Source organism: Mytilus galloprovincialis, chromosome 10 (assembly GCF_965363235.1).
Source record: "Mytilus galloprovincialis chromosome 10, xbMytGall1.hap1.1, whole genome shotgun sequence".
In the NCBI taxonomy this organism is placed as follows: Eukaryota; Metazoa; Mollusca; class Bivalvia; order Mytilida; family Mytilidae; genus Mytilus; species Mytilus galloprovincialis.
In genome coordinates, this window is record NC_134847.1 from 56,737,453 (window position 1) to 56,762,660 (window position 25,208).

The window sequence follows — 25,208 nt, forward strand, 5'->3', positions numbered from 1 at the left end:
TCAAATCTATATTTTATTGATATTTATTCACTGTTTACTAGCATCAGCTTTATTCATGTCTTTAATGAGTGTATTTAGGGCAGATAATCTAGCATCTCTCCATTGGTATCGTTCAGGAAGTTTATCAAGTGGTGTTTTCTTCACCATTTCCTCTTGTATTTTACTGAGCACTGGAACATCGTTAAAAGGCTGTGGTGGCTCAAACGTCTTTTGGACTTCAAGAATTGGCTTAGCATACCTCTGACTATAAACATCAAAGCCTGAAATATACATACATGTAAACAGGAAGATTACAAAAATCATGATTACCTCTTGAACAATTCAAAACAGAGCACAAATGTTGCTTCCATTGTCAAACACTTATTGGTTAAAAAGAATAGGGTTAACAGGAGCAGTTATATGATAGATAAACAATATATATAGGTATCTATTTAATGCTGTTTGTTTATTGAAGATAAAATTGCTTTTGCATATCTATGGTGTAAGAATACACAGTTATGAGTTATTTATTCATGTAGGTAAAACTTCATTAATACAGGAACATGCATATATGCTATTTCCAGATTAATAGTAATGTGAAAGCCTCAAACAAGAAACCTCATTAGTTTGATCCTTGGATGGGTTAAAATGAAAGAGAGTAAAATTAGTATTAGCAGCAGCACATCGAAGATTACATCAATACTTGGTTGATTAAGATAAAAGTAACTTTAGGGTGATATTTTTTTTAGACCTGCAACTTTGTAATCTCGTATAAAAACTCAGTGAACCATCTTAAACATCATTTGAATTGTTTAACATTGGTGATTTCAGGGCCTTTATAGCTATAACTATGTGGTATTGGCTTTGCTCATTGTTGAAGGCATACGGTGACCAATAGCTGTTAATTTCTGTGTCATTTGATCTCTTGTGGAGAGTTGTTCCATTACTATACCACTTATTCTTTTTTTTTATATGAAATATTCGTATCTGGTTTAACTCCAGGATGTGAATCTTATATGTGCTGCTGGACATATTGGCACCCCTAAAAAGTTTTGCATGTAATATTCAATAATTATTGAATCTGATGTAAATGGCTTGAATATTTTAGAAATAAAACATTTAGGAAAAAGGATATCTGGAATTAACTTATTCACTTCAGGGAATCTAATGTACCATCGATCACGACTCATAAAACTACAACTTGAAATATCATTTGTCGCAATTCTTATTTCATCTTGATATATTTTTATTTAAAAACATACCATCAGCATTTAGGTAAGCAGTTTCTAACACTCCAAGAAAGGCATATCGTCTTCCCAATCCTTCCGTCATTACTAGGTCTATGTCTGTGGCTGTCATAACTCCTTTCTGATCATACAAAGTTAAAAAAAAAAATTAGATTGTTCTTTGCAGAATTTATCATTCAAGATTTCAGAAGTGATTCCCCGAGCAGAACTTATGGGACCAAAACAATTATTTTACCAATGTTTTTGTACTATCTAGTACCTATTAGTATTTTCAGTTGTATATAACAGGCTTAAATAAAAAAAAAAAACAACTGTAAAGTTGAGTGGCAATGAGAATGTTCTTGTCCTTTCATTTTAAATAATGCGTACTTCTAACCACCTTCCTGTGATTCAGGGCTGGTCCAAACTTTAATACAAAAAAGATATGAATGTTCCTAACAGATTTGTATCAATGATAGGCATTATAGTCTTCACGAACCAACGATTTCAATAGTGGGCTTCATTTACAGTAAAAATGAAAAATGTCTGTCTCTCCATTTAGTTTCAATCAAATTCACACACGGACATTTACTAAATACATACCCTAAACAAATCAAAGCATTCTTTGAAGATTGCATTTTGTAATCTGTTCAAAACTAATCCATCCTTTTGCTTTTTGACTGTGATTGAAGTTTGCCCTATTTTGTCCATCAAGTCCTTAGTTTTTGTTAAGACATCGGCATCAGCCCATTGTGAGGGGAGAAGTTCTACCAGAGGCACATAATAGGGGGGATTCGTCTAGAAAAGAATTGGATACATTTTATTTTACAACTTTCAAGTCTTAAAACGCTGCAGAACAGAATGAATCTGAGTGAAATTGTGTTTTTGTTTATTGTTATATTGACAATGTACTGTTTTTTTTGAAATTTATAAAATGGGCAATTAAAAGCTGAACAAAGTTGTTTACTTATAAAAGCTAGATTAATTTTGTGCACATGATTGAAATATTGGGGAGAAAACTGATTTCAACTTATTTTTTTCTATTACTTTTTCCGTTACAGTTTGAAATGTCCATATAACAAAACATTCATGCAATCCTGGCACAGATGCTGTGTGTATTTTTAATATTAAACCAATGAATCCTTCCAAACTGTTGTTTTGGTCAGGGGGCAGTAAATACGAAGGTATAGTCAATTAAAAGCAGTACAATATTTACCATCAATTACCTTTTTAATGCCGAGAAACAGAGATGGTTCTTAACTTAAATTAAGCCTGAAACTGCCGAACATGTGGTTGGTTCTACTTTAAAGCAAAAATGAATATTATATAAGTAAAAACGATGAAAAACGAACCTAACCAAAAACATAAATTTATTTCACAGTCTATTTTTTTAAATTATTTTTTTCCAGTTTTGCTGAAAGCAGTTTGCAAATTTTAAAGATGTAATGGCAAGACTGACCGGGTGAGCAACAATAAATCTATTTCTATGTTTAAGTTGGTCAGCAATCCGAACAGGTAGAATACAGCTAGTGGAACTCGCAAGAATGGCAGCGTCGCTCATCAAAGCATCTATCTTACTGTGCACTTGTCGCTTTATCTCTACGTCCTCGAATACACATTCCTATAATTAAAGGCATCACTCAAAATTCTCATATTTCTGAAATCATTGATATAGTATTATAATTAAACATATTTCACTTGACAATAATGTGATTTCATAGATTTATATTACAAAACAATGTAATATTTTTGCACTCGAATTATCAATTAAAACTCAACTGAGGACAAGTTTGACTTTCAGTAGACAGCATTACATATGCGCCATTTCAGATACAGGTGAGAATGTTTTTTCTCTAGTCTAAAAAATGGCTCTTCGGTTCGTTTGAATTTCGTCTGTTTTGTATTTCTCTAAGAAATAGCGACTTTGATGTTTTTACAGATCATTTGTAGTAGTAAATAAACTTCTGAAAATTAGAAATTGACAATAGTATACACCTTTATTAAAAAAAGCAAAATTTTTATTCTAATCGGTTCATACCTGAATATAAAAGGCATTGTTTACACATGCTGTTAGGTTTGTTGTTCCTTCGATCAAGGCTGTTTGTTCCTCAATTGACAAAGTTCCTCTAAGCTGGCCTGCAGATTTTAGGCTTTCAAGCTCTGATCTTATTGCAGCTAAACCTTCCTCTAGTTGTTTTGGGACCGTGTCATAAATAGACACTTTATAACCACTCCCAGCAAATATCATAGCCCAGCTCCGACCTATCATTCCACTTAAAAAAATACAAATTTACTGTGTTGCTAGTTTATCAATTGGCACGGATACTGAAGATAAATTACGAATAGCTAGGAATGGGTCTTCGACACAGCGAGAAATTCCTGTACCCGGAAGCGGGTTACAGATAATATTTGAAAGGAAATCAATTTAGTTTTTTTATAACGCCCAATGACTAATATTAGAGGTATATTGAAAATAAGATCAATGAAACAAATTGGACACAGTTTAGTATTGATACGATATTTGTTAAAACATTAGTTAAAAAAGTGACATAATGGAAGTTGTTCGCTCATTTAACTCAAACAATCGGTTCGAGAAAAAAATCATAATGTTTTTCAAAGCATTCCATATAGAAAAAACAATGTTTGTATCCTACATTGATTGATCAATAGTAAATGAATCGGCTGATTGTGTACAATGGAATATCTGTACTTGATAGAACTTTACCACGTTAACTTGTACAGACTTATGTAGGTCAAAATACCATGCCATACACTGATGATTTCTTATAAGTGTTCACTGAGTATTCTATGATAATAGTAAGAAATGACAAGGGCCCTTAAAAAAAATTTGAAAATGTTGTATATTTAAAGGAACACTACCAATTACTCTTATAATTATGTACACAAACATAATAAAAAGTACATGTGCATATATTTTGGTACTTATAAGCATATAATATTATATATACATATCTTTCTGATAAGAAACAACACACTAAATGTCTTTTTTACTTCCCATTTGGCATTTGAGTTTCCAGTTGCTTGTATAAATCACATGCTCACATGCAAATTGAGAATAATAGATATCTTGATCATTATTTTAACTGAGAAAAAATAAGTAGATAAATCCATAAAGTAGTATGTAAACTATGTTAAAATATAGCGGCCATCTTCGATAATAGCCAATAACATTGAGAATGGAAATGGGGAATATGTCAAAGCAACAACAACCCGAGCATAGAACAGACAACAGCCGAAGGCCACCAATGGGTCTTCAATGTAGCGAGAAACTCCAGCACCCGGAAGTGTCCTTCAGCTGACCCCTAAACAAATATACATACTAGTTCAGTGATAATGGACGTCATACTAAACTCCGAATTATACACAAGAAACTAAAATTAAAAAGCATACCAGACTAACCAATACATTTATCAGGGATATTCACCATATGTACTAAGGTTAAGCTCTTAAAAGAGTCAAGTTTTGAGAAATCATGTGTTTCGTTACAGCGGCTAAATTTGGATTATATTTCAAAAGTACATCTAAGAGTGATTTTTTTTTCAATTTAAATCAAGAGTCTATAAATTCATTTTACTTTTTTTTTTAATGGATAACAGACAAAGAGTCATATGATTATGAAAGTAAGCACACATACATGTTCAAATACTTTTTTAAGTACGAAAATTACGAATGCGTCTTAAAAAATGTCCTGTACCAAGTCAGGAATATGGCAGTTGTTATCTAATAGTTCGTTTCTATGTATCACAGTGATGTATGTTGCATTGTCGTTTGTTTTTTGTTGCGCCTCGGTGTTTTGTTGTTTCGAATCTTTGTTTTCTTCTTGTAGTTAATGTGTTTTCTTTGGTTTTGGTTTGTGGCACGGGTTTGTTTTCTCTCGAGTTATGAAATTGAACAGCGGCGTACTACTGTTGCCTTTAATCACCACCCTATCACAGCCCTTGTTTCCAGATTCAGATTCAGATTCAATATTTTATTAAAGTCTCACTACTTGCAATACATAAATATACAGTACATACAGAGTATATACACACTATAAAACAGACAATACACAAATATAAATTACAAGTACCATTCTATTAAGAATTATGAGAGACTATAAAACAATCCTTAACAATATGCCGGATTACCAACACAATCTTTATAGATGGGTGTGTGTGTGCAAAATCTCACAGTGTATGCAAATGTCTGTTATCGTCTTAAAATGGTTTTCACCATAATGACACAAAACAATAAGACAATCTGATAGGCTAGCCCTTTTTATTATATAATCTTGAAATCTTTGCTGATTTGGTCAATTTGACACTTAGCTTATGTCAAAAAAAGAGTGTAAGGCAAAATATCTTACACTATTTCACATTTCCCAAAACAAATTAGCATTATGAAAAGAGCTGTAAAAACCATGCCAGTCAACAGTGACGTTGAGAGTTCGAACCCCTAATGCGGGTACACTCGACTCCAATCTTATTTGACTAGGGTTGTCAGTTTCCCTATCGAAGGTCGGTGGTTTTCTCCGGGAGCTCCGGCTCTCTCCATCAATAAAAACTGGCTGCCACGAAATAGCCCAAAAGTGGCGCTTAAAAGTGGCGTCAAAACACCATAATCAATTAAAAAACGATGCTATAAGTACTGTGCAGCGGTTTATTGTCATATATATATATATATGTTACAGGCATTTTCTAAATTTAGGCATTTTGTAAAGTGACTAAATTTTCAGGCAATTTATAAAATGCCTAAACTTGACAGGCATTATACAAAATGACTAAAAATACCTAGTCATTTTGTAAAATGCCTGAAATTTAGAAGCAAAATTTAACAAATTGCCTGTTCAGTTTTAGGCAATTTGTAGAAGAAGGACATTGACCATAGTGGACAAAGCACAATGTCTTGCAAAGAAAATGACTAATGGTTCAGTACTTGGAAGGTTTGTTTGTCATAGGATATATTATTTTTAGTGAAACTAAGTAAAGTACATACTCAATTCGTAATTCTGATACCAGAAGTGAATTTATGACTATATTGTCAATAGAACAAAATTAACAATAGAATTTTTTGAAATTCTAGATTCAAAACAGTAGGGTGAAAAATGTGTAGACAAAAAAGATTTTTTTATTGACTGATTGCTGTACATGTCATGCATGTAGAATTCTTAATGTGAAAAAAAGTTTTGCATTTGAATAAAATATGGCAATATATTTAATGTTCCTTTTCAGAAATAATGAGAATTTTAGATTGGTACATACACATCGAAACAAACTCCCCTCTACAATATGGGTTTCGCCATACACGGCTGTGTTTTGTTGTGATGTAAATGTATGGTTGGTAGTGTCATCTGATACGTGTTTCAATCAGTACAGCCTTCTGCAAATTGTGTCTACGTTTAAATTTATATGGTTCAATATATGGATTGGAGAAAATTTTGGTTTAAGATCACAATTTTTTTAAATTGAATATAAAGGGCAATAACTCCATAAGGAGCAATTGACAGTTTTTGTCATATTGTCTTATTTTTAGATTGTACGATGTAATTTTTTGAACGTTATTGCTGTTTAGTTCATCTCTATAGGCTTTAGATATTATGAAAGATAATCAACAAAATTGTAAAATTTCCTCAGTAAAACTGCATTTAACAGACAAATAACAGTGCTTTGACAGAATAAGTATCTACTGCTAAAGAAGATATTCATGTGTGCCATGTGTGCTTATTGCGAACCACAATGAAGTCGAAAGTTAAGTATTTGTCAGTAAAGGTACATTGTAATGAAACGGTAAAATATATCATGATTCAGGTTTCGCAAACTTTGGTTAAAGTGCTTAAACCAGATTTAATGCCAAACAATGTATTTACAAACAAATCAGGACAAATATTGTGTGACAGTTCTGTAGTCCAAACATTTTGAGAAATGAAAAATTTTTTTTTTTAGAGTTTTTTGGAATAATTCAGTAAAGTTTGTTAATACTCTTATTTTTAATTCAGTAATTATCATAATTAAAGCTGCTCCGGTGTTGAAAGCTTTTAATTGTATATAATTTCATTCTATAAAACCATTTCAGGCATTTAGTAGAATGCCTATCAATTTTTCCAGGCATTTTGTAAAATGCCTAGAAAAATTAGTCATTTTGTATAATGACTGAATTTTGCAGGCATTTTAGAAAATGCCTAAAATTTTCAGGCATTTTACAAAATGCCTAAATTTAGAAAATGACTGTAACATATACACAAACAAACAAAATAAAACTAAAAAAAGCTAAGAAAATATCATTCAAGATCATTATTAGGTATAAGTATATTTCTTTGATCTATAAAATATGTATGTATCATATGAATAAGTAATAAAAAAACTTACCATCCTATTATAGCCACCTTGTCCATTCTAAACAATATGCCTGCTTATCGAAAACAACGTTAATAGGTAGGATGTCAGGAAAGTCACACAATTTATGCAAATCTGAACATTATTCACACTGTATAAAGATAACGACACACTCTTAAACAGATCACATACTATATTACATGTGATTTTCAAGCAGACTTTATATAGAAATTTTAAGACTGTATAAATTAAAGTAAGTGCCGTAATTCATTTCATTAATTGTTTGTTGTTATAACATTTATTTTTACTTAAACTAGTACATACAGTATATCATTATTTCTAGTTGGACATCTTGTTGATTCTTCACGACGAATTGCATAACTGTCGTGAGATTATAACTCATAAATAAATAAATAAATTTGAGAATGGAAATGGGGAATGTGTCAAAGAGACACAACAACCCGGTCAAAGAGCAGAAAATAGCTCAAGGCCACCAATCGGTCTTCAACACAGCGAGAAAATCCCACACACCGGAAGGCGTACTTAGACTACTTTCTCGATATGATTTTCGGCGTAGATTTGTATACGTACGATTACACTGTTAACTATTTCGGTTTGAAATGAAATCTTCCTCTGGTGTAAAGAATATGTTATCAATTCAAGCATCACAAATTAATTAGTAATACTAGTGCTTATTACTCTATATAATTACAAAAGGAAAAGAAATATTTACGGTAGAATCGTTTTATTAAGAAGAAGGTTTCAAAATATCACCTGAATCTACTACATCGGGTACTATGTTCAAGGCTAATAATTCAAAATGTAATTTTTCTTACAAAAAATAACATTCAAGTTCAATTTTGCTTAGGGTATAGCTGTAACCTCATATGTCACGTAAAATTTATAAACTGAGATTTTCATCATGTTATGGAGGGGTATATGCAAAAACTACCAGCAAAGGGACTGTGAAATTTCCCCAGTCGCTAGGAGAGGGAAATTCGGTCCTAGTATATCTAACATATTTTCTATACAGATTCCTAGAAGTGTATTGGTGATAAGATTCAACTTATTCTTTCTTTTTTTGCTTACAATTTCTCAATATTAAGCATTTAAAATCCATTGAATTCACATTCCTTAATTGTAAAATACTATTTTCTTTATTATTTTGACAATAAATATTGACTAGGACATATGGAATACACATTTTTTTTGTAGATAAATGATGGAAAGAGTTGCAATTGTGGGAAGGTAAGACTAGATCATTATTTTTTATATTAAATGATTAGAGGAAAGAAAGAATTTTAACTTCGTTTTTTCGTAAACTGTTTTGTAATAAATAAGGCCGTTACATGTATTTTTATCAGTTGAATTGTTTCATATTCATTTTTCATGTGCGGTATGGGTTTTCTCATAATATTATTCAATACCGTACGGCTGCCTATACCTGCTAAGATCCACTTTATTTAAACTTTGGTGGATAGTTGTCGCAATGTCAATCACACCATAACTCCTTATTTTAATATTCAAACGCTAAATCATTGAATATATACAATAAACCCTAAATATTAAAAGTGTTTAGAGATTGTGATGTGTTCTGTATCTGAAAATAACAATGCAGTAAGTATTTTAGGGGATACGTTTTTATCTTTTGCAGAATATTTCGAAACATTCACACCTTATCATGATCCAAGACTTTGTACACTTTATGCGAAATATTATAGGTTATTTGAATCACACACCATCAGCTATATTATTTTTAAAGACAACATAATTGTGATTCTTTATGAACAATTATATCATCTATCTTTAATCATATTTTTTTTCCGGACTAGGTAACACAACTGATATATGATTCATGAACTTTATTTTGAAGTGGTCTGATTGGTCGGAGTTGGGCCATGTTGTTTGCTGCAGCGGGATACAAAGTTAGAATATACGATATTGAACCAAAACAGATAACCGACGCACTCTCCAACATTTGCTCACAACTAGAACATTTGGAAGAAATTGGTTTAATGCGAGGACACTTGACTAAAGAGCAACAGTTTCAGGCTATAGAAGGAACAAATGATTTGAAATATTGTATAGAAGGAGCAATATATATACAGGTAAATAGATACATGTATTATATAGAAAAAGCCAAATGTATACATGTAACAGGTATATATAGTTTTTTTTCTTCTCATTGTTCTATGTTAAATTTTCAATACAAAAATTATCATCGCTTATCTTCACATATATTTCACGAACATTGATTTGTTGTGGAATATATAGCCAACCCACTCTATTTTCGAAATGACGAAACAGTTCGGGGTACTAAGAGTAGCTCGTTTTTAGATTTGATACCTAATAACAGTGAAATGAGCTACATAGTTTGATTTTTACAAAAAAAACAAACCATTTTCGTTTCACCATTATTAAAGTATTTATTTAAATCATGAATATGATCCATTTTTACTATTTTAGGAAAATGTACCAGAAATTTTAGAGTTGAAGAGAAGAGTTCACCAAAAGATCGATGCTATTATGGACCCTACGGCAATACTAACATCATCAGCCAGTACCATTGTACCTTCAGATCTGTGTAGCCACTTGAAAAACAGAAACAGGTTTATCGTTGCTCATCCTGTAAGTTTATCTTAATCATAATGTTCCCCAAGTTCCAATTTAAAACGTTTGGAAACTAATGAATGTGTCCCAGAAAAGTACAAAAATCATGCTGAGCTACAGAAAAGGGCTTCGAAGTATAAAATTTTAAGGTGGTTTTTTTTCTAAATATTTTAGTAAACCAGACTCTCTATTTTTATTTCATTAGAATTATTAGTGGCACGCGAATCATGTCAGTTAAGACGCAAAATCAATTAAGAAAACGACGAGCATTAAAAACCAAACTTCTAAGCAGGTTCTGGTCCAGTATGTGGCACTAGTATGATTATATAGTTGTACGGTTGAATGGCAAAGTAAAAGAACTCTGAGCATGCTTTAAAAAAAATCTCGGAATACTTCGTTGTTTCATTTGTAAAATCTTTAATATACTCAATACTTTTCTGAACATATATTCTGGTATTTTTTATACCATTACTAATTCACTTCACCTACCAAGGAAACAAGGGTATGAGTTGCACTGAAAGAATACATTTTTATTACCTCCTTTATATGGTGATTGTCGTAAGTCTGGTGTTATGTTATTGGCAATTTGTTTATGAAAAGATTTTGAAATATCAATTTAAATTTCTGTTCTCTGTTGATATACTATAGATAAGGTCCAATTGATCTTAAAGGTTGTACTACAATGAAACGATTTTTATGCCCCACCTACCATAGGCGAGGAGCATTATGTTTTCTGATCTGTGCGTCCGTTCGTTCGTCCGTGCGTTGACCGTCCGATCGTCCGTATGTTTGTCCTTCTGTCCCGCTTCAGGTTACAGTTTTTTGTCAAGGTAGTTTTTGATGAAGTTGAAGTCCAATCAATTTGAAACTTAATACACATGTTTCCTATGATATGATCTTTCTAATTTGAATGCCAAATTAGAGTTTTGACCCCACTTTCACGGTACTATTGAACATTGAAAATGATAGTGCGAGTGGGGCATCCGTGTACATGGGACACATTGTTGTTCTTTTTAATTCAATAGCTATCTAATGTATCATACTATTGTAATAATGTTTAAAACATACAGATATTTAAATATTTTGTAGACAAATCCTCCATTTTATGCTCCATTGGTAGAACTTGGACCTTCTCCATGGGCAGATCCAGATTTGTTGCCACAAACAACAGCCTTAATGAAAAAGATTGGACAAAGTCCTGTCACTGTTAAAAAGGAAATATTGGGATATGTCCTCAATCGGATTCAGTATGCTTTATTACGGGAATGCTTTAGTCTGATAAGAGTAAGTTCCATATAAATTGTATATATTTCATTTGTGTTGTAATGCTTTCTCCTATTTATGTGATTATGAACACAGGCAAGATATTTTTCAATGAAATATAAGGAGATGAGACAACAAATATGAATAAAGACCAAAGGAAAAGGAAAAGGACTTGTACATTGAAAGGAAATACTAGATAAATAAATTTTCTGAAATAACAAGCAGACAAAAAACAAAAATAAACCAAAACAAGATCGTGAACATACAGACAAACAATTTTTATGCAATCTCACATTAAGGTTACACATATAAATATACATGGTCATAATTATCAAGTATTAATTATATAATTTGAATTTTTCAAAATACTTGGGATTTTCTACCTCAGAGTTAGATTACCTTGGCTGTATTTGACAAAACCCGTAAGAATTTTGGGTCCTCCCTACTCCTCATCTTCCTAATTATTTGGCCTTTAAACCTTTTTTATTAGAGCAACACTGATTAGCTTTTTATGAACGCGTGTCTGGCGTTCACAATTTTAATCCTTGAATCTATCAGTTTATTTTTTGTTTTGCTTGAAGATGTTAGTTTGTTTTTTCCCATTGAAATGTAAATTCACATTGTTATGCTATAAAATTCTAGTATTTTAACGATATGCATTTGAAGCTATGTACATATGAGACACAGTTCCATATTTCTGAATATTTCTATGTCAAAGGCAAATAAAAACTTGAAATACATAACCCGATTGGTTAAATAAAATTGTATAGTCTGCATCATTTCTGCCTCTCTACAGTAACCTAAATGAAACTCTTAAACAAAATGAGAAACATATGTTTTGTGCTATTATTTCATTTGTTTTCATTCGAATTGATTTTTCGGAAATAACGACTTTGCAATATATAATAAGATATAGTACAAGGCGTATGTATTTGTTAATGCTGTTTTTATTTTCTAGTTGCTCTACCAGTCTGTTCATCAAGTTACTAAAAAGCAAGACTTAACATTCTTAAGATAACATAGGTATCTATCAGACCTTGACACAGCCAGTTCACATTGTGGTAGTTTTGAATCTAGCGTTTTTCTATTTTTGTTTAGGAGATTGATATTTGTGGGTTCATAATATTTTAATACCTCGTGTTTTCAATAGATAGAGAATTTTTTTTCCACAAAAATATCTTAGTACCTGAACTCTTATCCGACTTAGATGTATCTTCCACTTCCTGTACATAAAGCTGCTGGTGATTGAACAAATTTTTTAGCACTAAACACACATTTTCATTCATTTTCATTCTAATTGTTTTATCCTTTTAGGAAGATGTTGTAAGTGTCCAGGATTTGGATAAGGTGATGTCTGATGGACTAGGCCGCAGGTATGCCTTTATTGGACCATTCGAGACTGCTTACTTAAATGCTGGCCCAAATGGTAATTTTGTTTTTAGATACGATTAATATATATTGTTCATATTTATCAAATATTTTTAAAAAAGGTTGTAAGCCAAATTTAAAATATTTGTCGCTAAAACTTTTCTGTTTTCTATACTGTTTTTATGTCGTTTATAGCTGCCTTTTAAATACCAAAATATTGAATACGTGTGGTTTCCATTAAGCGACATTGTAGTATCGCTTTTAAGTAATGACCAGGTGATCTTTGCTTTGTTTTGGTCAATGATGGCACAAACATAAAAACACAAACATGTTCAATTGACCATTGTTACATTAAAAAAAGATCGACATTGAATTCCTTATTCTTAATTTTAAAGGAATGAATCGTGAAAGTTTGTCAGCAAATTGTTACCACTATGCTTTTTGATTATACTCCAACTCTGGTTATATGGAATACACATAAATTGGGGACAAAGAGTAAAATAACAAATATACCAAACTCCGAGGAAAATTCAAAACGGAAAGTACCTAGAACCAAATGTAAAACTAGAGGCTCTAAAGAGTCTGTGTCGCTCACCTTGGTCTATGTGAATATTAAACAATGGACACATATGGATTCATGACAAAATTGTGTTTTGGTGATGGTGATGTGTTTGTAGATCTTACTTTACTAAAAATTCTTGCTGCTTACAATTATCTCTATCTATAACAGTACTTTCTGTGGAAAATGTTATTGAAAATCTTCAAATTTTAAGAAAATTGTTAAAAATTGACTATGAAGGGCAATAACTCCTTAGGGGGTCAATTGACTATTTTGGTCATACTGACTTATTTTTAGTTCTTACTTTGCTGTACATTATTGCTGTTTACAGTTTATCTCTATCTATAATAATATTGAAGATAATAACAAAAAATCAGCAAAATTTCCTCAAAATTACCAATTCAGGGACAGCAACCTAACAACCGATTATCCGATTCATCTGAAAATAGCAGATAGATCGTGACCTGATCAACAATTTTCTTTCCTGTCAGATTTGCTCTTAATGCTTTGGTTTTTGAGTTATAAGCCAAAAACTGCATTTTACCCCTATGTTCTATTTTTAGCCATGGCGGCCATCTTGGTTTGTTGGCCGAGTTACCGGACACATTTTTTTAAACTAGGGGTGCAATCAACAGTTTTTTACGTGACGTCATTCTGTAACAGGGCATGTAATAGTGGACCCATCATGCAGAAGTCAGATATTCATAGTTATATAGATATCTATACATCAATGGAAAGATAATTCTATGAACTTTCTGAATAAATAAAAAAAAATCCAACATCTCTTGTTTAAACATGCAAATTGGTACAAGTTATCAGCTGGAAATTAGGCATTTTCCCCCTAAAAAACCTTAAAAACAGACCACCTATGGACACACGGATCAGTAACCTGTGCATATATTTGAGATTTCTTATAATATGCATTTCGAAGAGCTTATCCGGCTGATTTAAGAAAATGTAGTTTCAGCCTACGTTCGCCTGCTCCGAAAGGAGCTATCTTACCTGACAAATCAAAGTGCTTTTTGCAACAGGTGAAAATCAGCTGTTTATGGAGTTGCCTCCCATATAGTAGGAAGTCACAAAAACATTTTTTTTTTTTTAAATCTTGACAAAAGTGGCATTTTAATTGAATTTCAATATATGTTTTTCACATTGAACATAAAAAACAATCAACTTTTTCATTTAGTGGTATATAAATAGCAGGGAATTCCATCAGTATGTAATTCTCACTGGGGAAATACCCCTAGTTTTTAGTACGAAACTGTTTATAGCACCCTAGATACTCAAATGATGATTATGGCTAAGTTTGGTTAAATTTGGCCCAGTAGTTTCAGAGGAGAAGATTTTTCTAAAAGATTACTAAGATTTACGAAAAATGGTTAAAAATTGACTATAAAGGGCAATAACTCCCAAAGTGGTCAACTGACCATTTTGGTCATGTTGACATATTTGTAGATCTTACTTTGCTGAACATTATTGCTGTTTACAGTTTATTTACATAGATAAATTCAGCCGTATAAGAAAAGCAAAATGAGAATGTTAAATTTGATGTATGCCTTTTTGTGCTACTTTGTTACATTTGTTGTTTATGTAGTGATATTAAGATGATAACACAATATTGACTGTTGTACCCCTATTTTTGACATTTTTACTCTTTGAGTATGTTTGTTTTGTTCATGCATCGTTGACAATGTAATGGAATTTGATGCGACTGTCATACAAGTGAGAGGTTTAGCTAGCTATAAAACCAGGTTCAATCCACCATTTTCTACATTAGAAAATGCCTGTACCAAGTCAGGAATATGACAGTTGTTATCCATTCGTTTGATGTGTTTGGACTTTTGATTTTGCCTTTTGATTTTTGATTTTCCTTTTTGAATTTTCCTCGGAGTTCAGTATTTTTGTGTTTTTACTTTTTATCTCTATCTATAATAATATTCAAGATAATAACCCAAAACAGCAAAATTTCCTTAAAATTACCATTTCAGGGGCAGCAACCCAACAACAGAATGTCCGATTCATCTGAAATTTTCAGGGCAGATAGATCTTGACCTGATGAACAATTTTACCGCGTCGGATTTGCTCTAAATGCTTTGGTTTTTGAGTTATAAGCCAAAAACTGCATTTTACCGCTATGTTCTATTTTTAGCAATGTCGGCCATCTTGGTTTGTTGGGCGGGTCACCGGACACACTTTTTAAACTGGATACCCCAATGATGATTATGGCCAAGTTTGGTTAAATTTGGCCCAGTAGTTTCAGAGTAGAAGATTTTTGTTAAAGTTAACGCAGTACGACGACGGACGCCGGACGCCATGTGATGAGAAAAGCTCACTTGGCCTTTCGGCCAGGTGAGCTAAAAAAGGAAGCGCAAATACACCAAACGAATGGACAACAACTGTCATATTCCTGACTTGTTTTAAATACACACTTCATTTCATACAATTTAACACTGTGAATTAACTCATCATAGATACAAAGATTAAATTTTCATTAACGCCAGACGCACGTTTCGTCTACAAAAGAATTATCAGTGACTCTCGAATCCAAAAAAGTTAAAAAGGCCAAATACAGTACGAAGTTGAAGAGCATTGAGGACAAATTCTTAAAGTTTTGCCAAATACAGCTAAGGTAATCTATGCCTGAGGTAGAAAAGCATTAGTTTTTCAAAATTTTAAAAGTGTTGTTAACAGTTAATTTATTAATATAAACATATCAATGACAATTTATGTCAGCACAGAAGTGCTGACTACTGGGCTGGTGATACATGTCAGCACAGAAGACGTGACCACCTATTGATTTCTTTTTGCAAACGAACACATCATCCTTTTTTATTTAATCATAAAAACGTTTTATATAACGAACAAACCGTATGATAAGTGTGTGGTTTTAAACGATCAGTTGCTCTTTGTTGGATAGAAAAATAAAGTCTTATAATATATGTTATGTTAAAACTTTAATTTTAGTTTGTAAAAGGCAATTGATGCACATTTTTTCCCATCTTTTATGAAAAGAAAGAACATTCAAACTTGATTTTATAAAGAGTTTGTCATTTTAGGTATGCTTGATTGGGGTCGGAAATACGGGGCAGATATTTTGAGAGTTTGCCAGTCTTTTGGAGGCCCAGAACCATTTGAAGGCCCAACAGTCGATAAAATGCAAAGTGAAATGGTGAAATATTTACCTTTGGATAAACTGGACGAGAGAAGAAAATGGCGGGATGCAAGACTGTCAGCACTTGCAAAGCTTAAAGCTTCTTTTGATTCCGGAGAAGACAAAGATAATTGAATAAAATGAAATGAATGATAATAATAATAATAATAGTAATAAATGCATTGTGCATGTACTAGTGCGCAGTATTTAATCCCTTATTTGTTGTTATTTATGAACTCACCATAGAATTTTTTTAGAAACCAGGATTGTTTTATATTTCCGCTAGACGCACATTTCGTCTACAAAAGACGCATCAGTGACGTTCGAATAAAAAAAATGTCAAAAGGCCAAATCAAGTACGAAGTGAAGAGCATTGGGGTCAAAACAAATCCAGAAGTTTTGCCAAATACAGCTAAGGTAAACTAATACTGAGGTAGAAAAGAAAAGCCTTATTTTTTCTTTCTCGCGTCGCATATGAGTATATGTTGTGTTCAAGTTGTTATTTTGTACGAATAACAAATTATTTTATGATAATTTTTATAAACCTGCTACCTCTTCTGGTGTACTTGAGACCACAATGGTTTACGTTTGGGTTCGTGTTGCTCAGTCTGTAATTTTTTATGTTATATATTGTGAACTGTCTTTTCCCCCCTCTTTTTTGGCATGAGGTTGTCAGTTAATTTTAACTTATGAGTTTGAATGTCCATTTAGTATCTTTCGTCTCTCTTCTTCATCAAATAGCAGTATTCAGAACCTCATAGGATAAATTTGATTTAGCTCGTTGCCGTCGTATTTGCATAACTACATCATAGCCTTATACAGAACTCGGGATATAAAAATTTTATATTTTATACGACACTAAATGGTATATTTAGGGCTTTGAATCTGGTTAAGCCAACGCAAACAAATCGGACATTAACTGATAAAAAACGCTATTAAAACAATTACAGGCTAATCGCCATCTTTTAACAAATAGCACCAGTTATCCAATACTGATTATCCAAGAAATGTAATCAGCCGACTATTGCTTATTTATTTTTAGATTAAATTTAACATCGAAGATAATGTTTTGATTCTTTTCGCATTCTTGTGTAAAGGCAATGTAGTTTCTTTCCAAATTCAATGACAACAATTTGGAATAAAAAAATCAACGCCGAAGCGTTAAATTCAATACTCGATACGTTCAGAATACCTTGCTATTCTTCCAGTCACATATACATTTGACATTTTTTGGACAATGTACGTTTATTTTTTTATCTATATCAAAATACGACAAAATATACAGTGAAGTGTATATATTATAGTTCGTTTGACTTTCTGTGTGTGTTACATTTCAGTGTGGTGTTTCTGTTGTGTCGTAGTTCTCTTATATTTGATGTGTTTCCCTCACTTTCAGTTTGTTACCCGGATTCGTTATTTTCTCAATCGATATATAAATTTCGAACAGCTGCATACTACTGTCACCTTTATTTATGTAGCCTTTTATCTATGGTATCTGTTAGAAGTAAATATTACGGTTTCAATCAATTTTCATTCGTTCTTCTCATTGACTATAGGGCTAAAGAACCGACATTACATAATTTAACAAAACTTATAAAGTTTGAATTTTTTATCAGTGAGTTTCGAACAGCGTCATACTACTGTTGCCTTTATTTAAGATTTCCATATTCAACATTTTCTGCATTTTTCTACATTTACCATTTGGACGACAGGCAACACTCGTACAATTCAAAATATCGGCATGAAAGATAAACAGCTACGACGAAAAACAAATCTGTTTTAAATATGATGTATTGTTATCATAACTGTAAAATGTGAAAGGCAAAAAGACAGGTGAACGGAAAAATACGATTATCAAATATCTGGAAATAGCAAAAGGTTCATTACACAAAAAAGAACCCGGAAATCCCCAAATGTCCTAGTTCGAAGACCAATCGAACGAAAATAACAACATATAACAATCGACCAAAAAACCCCAATGTTAATTTCTGTGTCATTTGGTCGCTTGTGTGGAGAGTTGTCTCATTGGCAATCATACCACATCTTCTCTTTTATAAATTTGGAGTTAGATAATAATATCTAGTTGTGGAATATAAATTCTCAATTATTAATATAAAAGTAGTACAAATGTACATAGTACGTATATCATAACTGGCAATCGGGCATGTGGACCAACCCGGGACTTGCAGTCCACCAGTAGTGTCATCAATCAAGTGTTGTGATGCAAACTTACAAGATACCATCTCCGACAATAGAAAATTGTAATACAATGTGCCAAGCTCTTAATCGTCTGTAAATTATAAAGCTATGAACAAATAAAACAAAAATTAAGAAAGATATAAAAAAAAAATGTGGTATGATTACCAATGAGACCACTCTCCAATAGAGAACAAAGGCCACAGAAATCAACAACTATAGGTCACCGTGCTGCCAATGAGCAAAGCCCTTACCGCTAGTCACTACAAACTACAAAGCTACAAACGCAGAATTCTCAAGATAAAAAACTCAGATAAAACAAATTCAGTCATGAAGTAAGATTCCCATTGACAAGGTCGATGACTTTGGAGACTTATATTCGAAGTTATCAAATAAAAATAAAATTGAGAATGGAAATGGGGAATGTGTCAAAGAGACAACAACCCGCCCAAATAAAAAACAACAGCAGAGGGTCACCAACAGGTCTTCAAGTTCAATTGTTACCTTGATATGATGTGGTGTTTCCAATCTGCATTGTATATTCCAATTTAGAATTCTAGAAAAAAAACATGAAATTAGTCATTAATGGGTTTTATATGTTTTCAACAAACACATAACAGTTATCATTGACACATAAATCTTCAAACAAAGGTTGTTCATTGAATTCTTTTTGTTTTTTTGTCGAGAGAATATAATACAAACTCAGACAAATAATGTTGAAATGTTTTCTGAAAATAAATAGTTATTAAAGATAGTTATCCATTACGTCTGATGATAAAGGATTACAAACAATTCAAATCAACGCGTTAATGGATTAAATGAATTAACTATTACAATCAATCAGGTATTAGGTGCTCAAAATCATACACAATATGATTATATATTAAAGTAGTCTTTGTTGGCTATTCGATTACTTTAATATCATTATTTGGTATTTCCATGAGTGACTTAAAACCAATTTGCGTCGCATTCACGAAAATGACTCAGCTTCAAGTCTTAGCTATGAGGAGTCAGCACTGCATAATTGACCTCTACATGATAGACCATACAGAAAAAGGGAACACTTAAGGAAATATTAACATGCATTATAGTTCGTTTCTGTGTGTGTTACATTTTAACGTTGCGTCGTTTGTTTTCTCTTATTTTTGAGTGAAATTTCACATTGCGATAAGACGTGTCACGGTACTTGTCTATCCCAAATTCATGTATTTAGTTTTGATGTTATATTTGTTATTCTCGTGAGATTTTGTCTGTTGCTTGGTCCGTTTCTGTGTGTGTTACATTGTCGTGTTGTTTCGTTGTTCTCCTCTTATATTTAATGCGTTTCCCTCAGTTTTAGTTTGTTACCCCGATTTTGTTTTTTTGTCCATGGATTTATGAATTTGAACAGCGGTATACTACTGTTGCCTTTATCTAACAGCTGTAACGGATAATGCCGGATGAAAAAGATGAACGTGCAGATGATGAAGATGATAATGTAAGCAGTAAAACTTACACAGGTACCAATATTTATGTATTCAATGACGTGTCCTAGGTATCACAAAAAAAACCCCGTTTAGATCACATTCTGAAAAAAACCCCAACGGGCCGCGTATAGAGGCTATATGCCTCACCATATATTTGAGATTTACGACAACAAATTCCATCAGAAACAAAAAGTGAAGGAACTCTCAGGTGACGGAGAGTACCACAGTTATATATTACCCTTATTAAATTGCCTAAATATAATAAATATAATAAATTGTTAAATGGTTTGTCATCTTATGAAAGAATCCCTCATACTTTTTTACCTCAAGATACAGAATTATACCGTGCTATTTTAGCAATTAATCAATCTATTATATTGACAGTAATGTGTGAACAAAACAAACAGACATAAAAGGTAAAATGTCAAAAAGAGGGATTCAGCAGTCAACATTGCGTTATAATCTTAGCTACTAAGCCAATATAAAAACCAAAATCTGAACAAAGCGCATTAAAACAACGGCAGGATTTATAACTACCGAGCCACACCAAAAGTATATAACCAGAATTCAAGGTTAATAACTTACAAATTTAAGACAAATTAAAACCAATTGTTCAGAGAACCATTGATGGTCTTTCCACCAGTAAAGATCTTTTTTATATGAAAATATTAAAATTTGGTTTTAAATGTCAATTATAGTGTCAAATGACAGCTTATTTAACGCCGATTTCAAAAATATATGGTTTCTATACAAAAAGATAGAAATTAGGGAGATCAATTTTTACGTCCGAATGTGTCATACTCTATTATTTAATAAATCGTTAATGATGAAATTGTAAAACTTGTTTTTAAGGGCCAGGTTCATAAAGTAGATGTAAAATCTATATGGTCAATCTAACTATTGTGATAATCGTCTGTACCTGAGTACTTGATGAGACAAAACCAAACAGACGAGAAAGGCAGTACAATTAAAGTAAAGGACTCAGTATTTGCTTTTCGTTGACAACTATGATGAAAACAACATATGAAACAATCATCAAAAGTTTCTAGCAATATCAATAATCGAATAATCTGTGTTAAGTTTAACTTTTAAAATGATTTAGCTACATGAATGATGTTGAACTGTAGGAAACATATCGATGTACGATGAGCCCCAAAAGTAAGGACATTTCTACACCTAACACTGGATCATTACATAAGTTTGGTGATCTTTGGAATGAATTCAGTCAGAATACTGGATTCCACGGAGTCAATAAACTGTCAGGAATAACAAGCAGACACAAAATAAGATGGTGAGTATCCACTTAAAATGTGAGTGTTTGTTATTCCTTCATTCGTTTCTCACCATTTAATTTAGTTTTTAAACTGTTAGTATTGAGAATAAGGAACACAGTTATAATCTATTAAAATCATACTGGTGTATTAGACACATGATTTTTTTTATTAGTTATAATTTGCTGCCAGAAAGTGCGAGTACTCCCAGATCTGTACTTAGTGTATTTTTTGTTGTTAGGATGTAAAAAATATACCTCACTGAGTTTTTCTCATCTGATGAGTTAAGCCTGTATATGTTTTTCAAATATTGTACTATATTACATCGCTGTCTCAGGTTAGGGAAGGGTTTGGCGCCCGTTAAAATGATTTACATTTTGTATGTGCCTGTCCCTAGTCAAAAGTTATCAAAAGTACCAGGATTATAATTTAGTACGCCAGACGCACGTTTCGTCTACATAAGTCTCATCAGTGACGCTCATATCAAAATAGTTATAAAGCCAAACAAGTACAAAGTTGAAGAGCATTGAGGATCCAAAATTCCAAAAAGGTGTGCCAAATACGGCTAAGGTAATCTATTCCTGGGACAAGAAAATCCTTTATTTTTCGAAAAAGTTTTGTATCAGGAAATTTACAAAAATATCCAAGTAATTCATAGGTTGTCGCTACCTCAGAAATAGATAACCTTAGCTGTATTTGGCCTTTTTTTTATAGGAATTTTAATCCTCAATGCTCTTCAACTTCGTACTTAATTTTGCTTTTTTAACTTTTTCTGGATTCGAGCGTCACTGATTAGTCTTTAAAAGACGAAACGCGCGTCTGGCGTAAATGCAAAATCTAATCCTGGTATCTATGATGAGTTTATGTATTGCTGTTTATAATATATATATATATTTTTTACATAAATCAGGCCTTTTTTAGTTTTTGGTTGAGAATTGTCTCATTGTCAATTATACCACATCTTTTTATTTACATAGATACGTTGACCTCTTAATATAAAAAAAACCCAACATGTACGTAAAGTCATTGAATGAATTCATAAAATTGAGAATGCAATTGGGAATGCGTCAAAGAGACAAGAACCCGACAAAAAAGCATGACCGCCAAACCTCAAATAAACTGATTGCATATTATATTTTTTATTATATGAAAATCAAGCACAATCTTTTTTAGTATCATAAAATAAATGGGAAAATCAAAACCCGTATCATGGCATCAATTCATTTTAAAATAAATGTATTCATTCCCGATTCATAAACCGTATGAGTGAATCAATAAAGATTCAATAATATGCCAACTTAAATGAGAACGGTATTGTAACTATATCCCTTTTGAAAAAAGTGTGTTTAAAGGATAAGGTATCTTTTAAGGTGAATGACGACATTTTTGTACTTCGTATATAATATTACCATACAAGATTAGATGTGAAATATCAAAACGTATAAGACGTCTGCATGTTGATTTGTATTTACGAATGGTATCCTTGTACTGATGATGAAATTTAGTAAATGTTTTTATTAAATTGAGATTTTGACAACCCAGGTGTAATAATTGCTCAGTAATACAGAGATTTCTTTTGTCTAATCAAATACGATGTTACATACACTAGCGAATTGAACAAGTTGAGATATTAATAGAAACATAAGACGGTGACAAAAAGTGAAATAAAACAAATACCAAACTCCGAGAACGTCAACATCTGAAAATGGATATATAACAATAGGAAATGAAACATCATCTCTGTTAAGTCAGTTCAGCAGGATAAATATGTAGGACTCGGAACCGCGAATGTACTCCTTACCGCGATGGTCACGCTGAAATGCAATGGTCTTTGCTGAAGTGCGATGGTTTACACATTGAAGTGCGATAGTGGCATTGTAACGTTAGCTTTGTTAATAGTTACGCTGAAGTGCGATGGTGGTTAGGCTGACGTGCGATGGTCTGTCTGTGATATTGATTATACAAGCAAAATAGACACGAGATGTTTAAATAAAACAGTATCATTAAAGGAGCAACCATTAAACTTCTAAAATGGTGGTGTGGTATTTGTCTTCGTCGGAATTTGTTTTTCACGCAATGCGCTAACATTTTTTGTATAATTTTTCGATGCATTTGTTTAAAATATCTATATTAAGAAATCACACAATAAAGGTACTGGAAAAATCTTGGATTCAAAATATATTTTTTGTCATTGGTTCCCTTAGATTTGACAACCGTAGTTTGCCATCCTCGTATTTGGTAAATCTTTCTGTTCAGGTCAAATAAAATAAATTAATGTTTTTAATCTAATTTTAAATATGTTTTCCCGATTAGCACGCATTAGTATGGGGATGATAAATTGCTAAAAAGTACACGTAGGAACCAGTTATGTTTTAGACAATTATTACCGTAGCCACAATAAAATAAGACTAGAGCGACGGTTTTATTACAAATCAGGATATATCTCGAAAATTAAACATTATATCAACTTGATATAACAAAACATTGCTAATACTAGCATTTTTCTCTTTTTTTAAGTTGTCCATGTGGCGCTTACTTAAAGATAAATCAAAAGTAATATATAAAAGATAAATATACTTTATTTATATTGCAAAGAGTTTTTGCATAATTCCAAACACTGTTTCGCCCATTTTCTGGTCAAGTTTATCTTTCATGCTCTTTGCTTTCACGTGTAATGCAACACACTTTCAAGGACTTGAAATGTGCGTTACTTTCCTTTTCACTCCCTTTCCTTATTTAGCATGAAACCTCTATCTACAATACCATCATCCTACTTCGAATCTTTGTTGTATTTGATTATGTCACAATATGTTAACGTACTGATAAACCATCGCACCTCAGCGTAGGGACTATCACACTTTGGCGAGGACCATCGCAATTCAGCGTAACCATCGCACTTTAGGGGACGAACATTTGATATTCTGGGGGGGGGGGGGGGGCAGGAGGATTTGTTTTTGATCGGTTATTTATTTTTGTAAACTAAGAGGGCAGATTATTCATTTTCTGCACTGTTGAAGCAAGATTATTCATTTTCACTAAAGCAAGGGACTGATTATTCATTTTTTTACAACTATATTATTGATATTCGAAAACATACAATTTTATAAAAGATTTGTTTATTATAAATAATACATATATAGTATAGTCAAGTCATTATGTACCATTTCATTAGATTAACCACCCCCTCTGCAGAAATGAATCTTTTAAATTCCCAACTGCGTATATACATAGTATTAAAGTTTAGTTATAACTAGGCACTTTTAAATGTATTGGCAAACATGCTACGCCGAGAAGGGTTTTGGAGCCACTAAAGGCCCAAGAAGCTATAGAACAAATGATACAAAATCATGCTTTCTGGATGTTACGATGACCCTTTCATAATCTGAAAATGAAGTTTTGTTTTAATAATTTTTTGACAATATTTTGGTTTCAAAGCAAAAGGTATAAATTCAGTGCAAGACTGAAGTTTCTAGGGACAACATCAAAAGACCAAGGTGCATGATAAAGCAAAAATGGAACTCACATAGTTAAGCCTGTGGCTGCTGTTTTTTTTTTTAAACTTATGATCAATGTCATAACAAAATTACTAGATTACAAAAGGAATGCAACACTAACAGAATTAATGAACAAAGAACAAATAAATAAGAAGCATTGATCCCGAAAAATCAGGGCTATAAGTCTGAGGGAAAACAGAACTTTCTTCTTGCAAGGCCGTGAACACAATTTGATATGGAGACACCGTTTGGTTTTAAAATTTCCTACATGTAGTTACGGCCCTGTTAAAATA

At 32.2% G+C, this 25,208-nt stretch overlaps 2 protein-coding genes across 2 annotated transcripts; one reads left to right on the top strand and one right to left on the bottom strand.

Annotated features, from left to right (window-relative positions):
• Nucleotides 1–7,724, bottom strand: LOC143047918 (lambda-crystallin-like). Its single transcript, XM_076221263.1, has 6 exons — nucleotides 7,571–7,724; nucleotides 3,244–3,478; nucleotides 2,665–2,826; nucleotides 1,809–2,003; nucleotides 1,242–1,347; nucleotides 1–260 (listed from the first exon to the last, which is right to left on the bottom strand). Exons 1-6 carry the CDS (start codon nucleotides 7,594–7,596, stop codon nucleotides 28–30), a joined length of 957 nt encoding a protein of 318 aa, XP_076077378.1. The 5' UTR covers nucleotides 7,597–7,724; the 3' UTR covers nucleotides 1–27.
• A 1,000-nt stretch (nucleotides 7,725–8,724) lies between these two features.
• Nucleotides 8,725–16,706, top strand: LOC143047919 (lambda-crystallin-like). The gene is made up of 6 exons (XM_076221264.1): nucleotides 8,725–8,785; nucleotides 9,411–9,645; nucleotides 10,004–10,165; nucleotides 11,237–11,431; nucleotides 12,725–12,836; nucleotides 16,394–16,706. The coding sequence occupies exons 1-6, from the start codon at nucleotides 8,757–8,759 to the stop codon at nucleotides 16,621–16,623; spliced, it is 963 nt and encodes a 320-aa protein (XP_076077379.1). The 5' UTR covers nucleotides 8,725–8,756; the 3' UTR covers nucleotides 16,624–16,706.
• Nucleotides 16,707–25,208: the final 8,502 nt, after the last annotated feature.

What these genes read in the sequence shown, in the direction of transcription:
- LOC143047918 (XM_076221263.1), bottom strand. Translation starts at nt 7,596, where the DNA reads ATGGACAAGGTGGCTATAATAGGATG. An exon ending in ACAATGCCTTTTATATTCAG is followed by an intron (nt 2,827 to 3,243) that starts GTATGAACCGAT and finishes CTTTAATTATAG; the next exon opens with GAATGTGTATTCGAGGACGT. An exon ending in TGCTTACCTAAATGCTGATG is followed by an intron (nt 261 to 1,241) that starts GTATGTTTTTAA and finishes TGTATATTTCAG; the next exon opens with GCTTTGATGTTTATAGTCAG.
- LOC143047919 (XM_076221264.1), top strand. Translation starts at nt 8,757, where the DNA reads ATGATGGAAAGAGTTGCAATTGTGGGAAG. An exon ending in GGTTTATCGTTGCTCATCCT is followed by an intron (nt 10,166 to 11,236) that starts GTAAGTTTATCT and finishes AATATTTTGTAG; the next exon opens with ACAAATCCTCCATTTTATGC. An exon ending in AATGCTTTAGTCTGATAAGA is followed by an intron (nt 11,432 to 12,724) that starts GTAAGTTCCATA and finishes TTATCCTTTTAG; the next exon opens with GAAGATGTTGTAAGTGTCCA.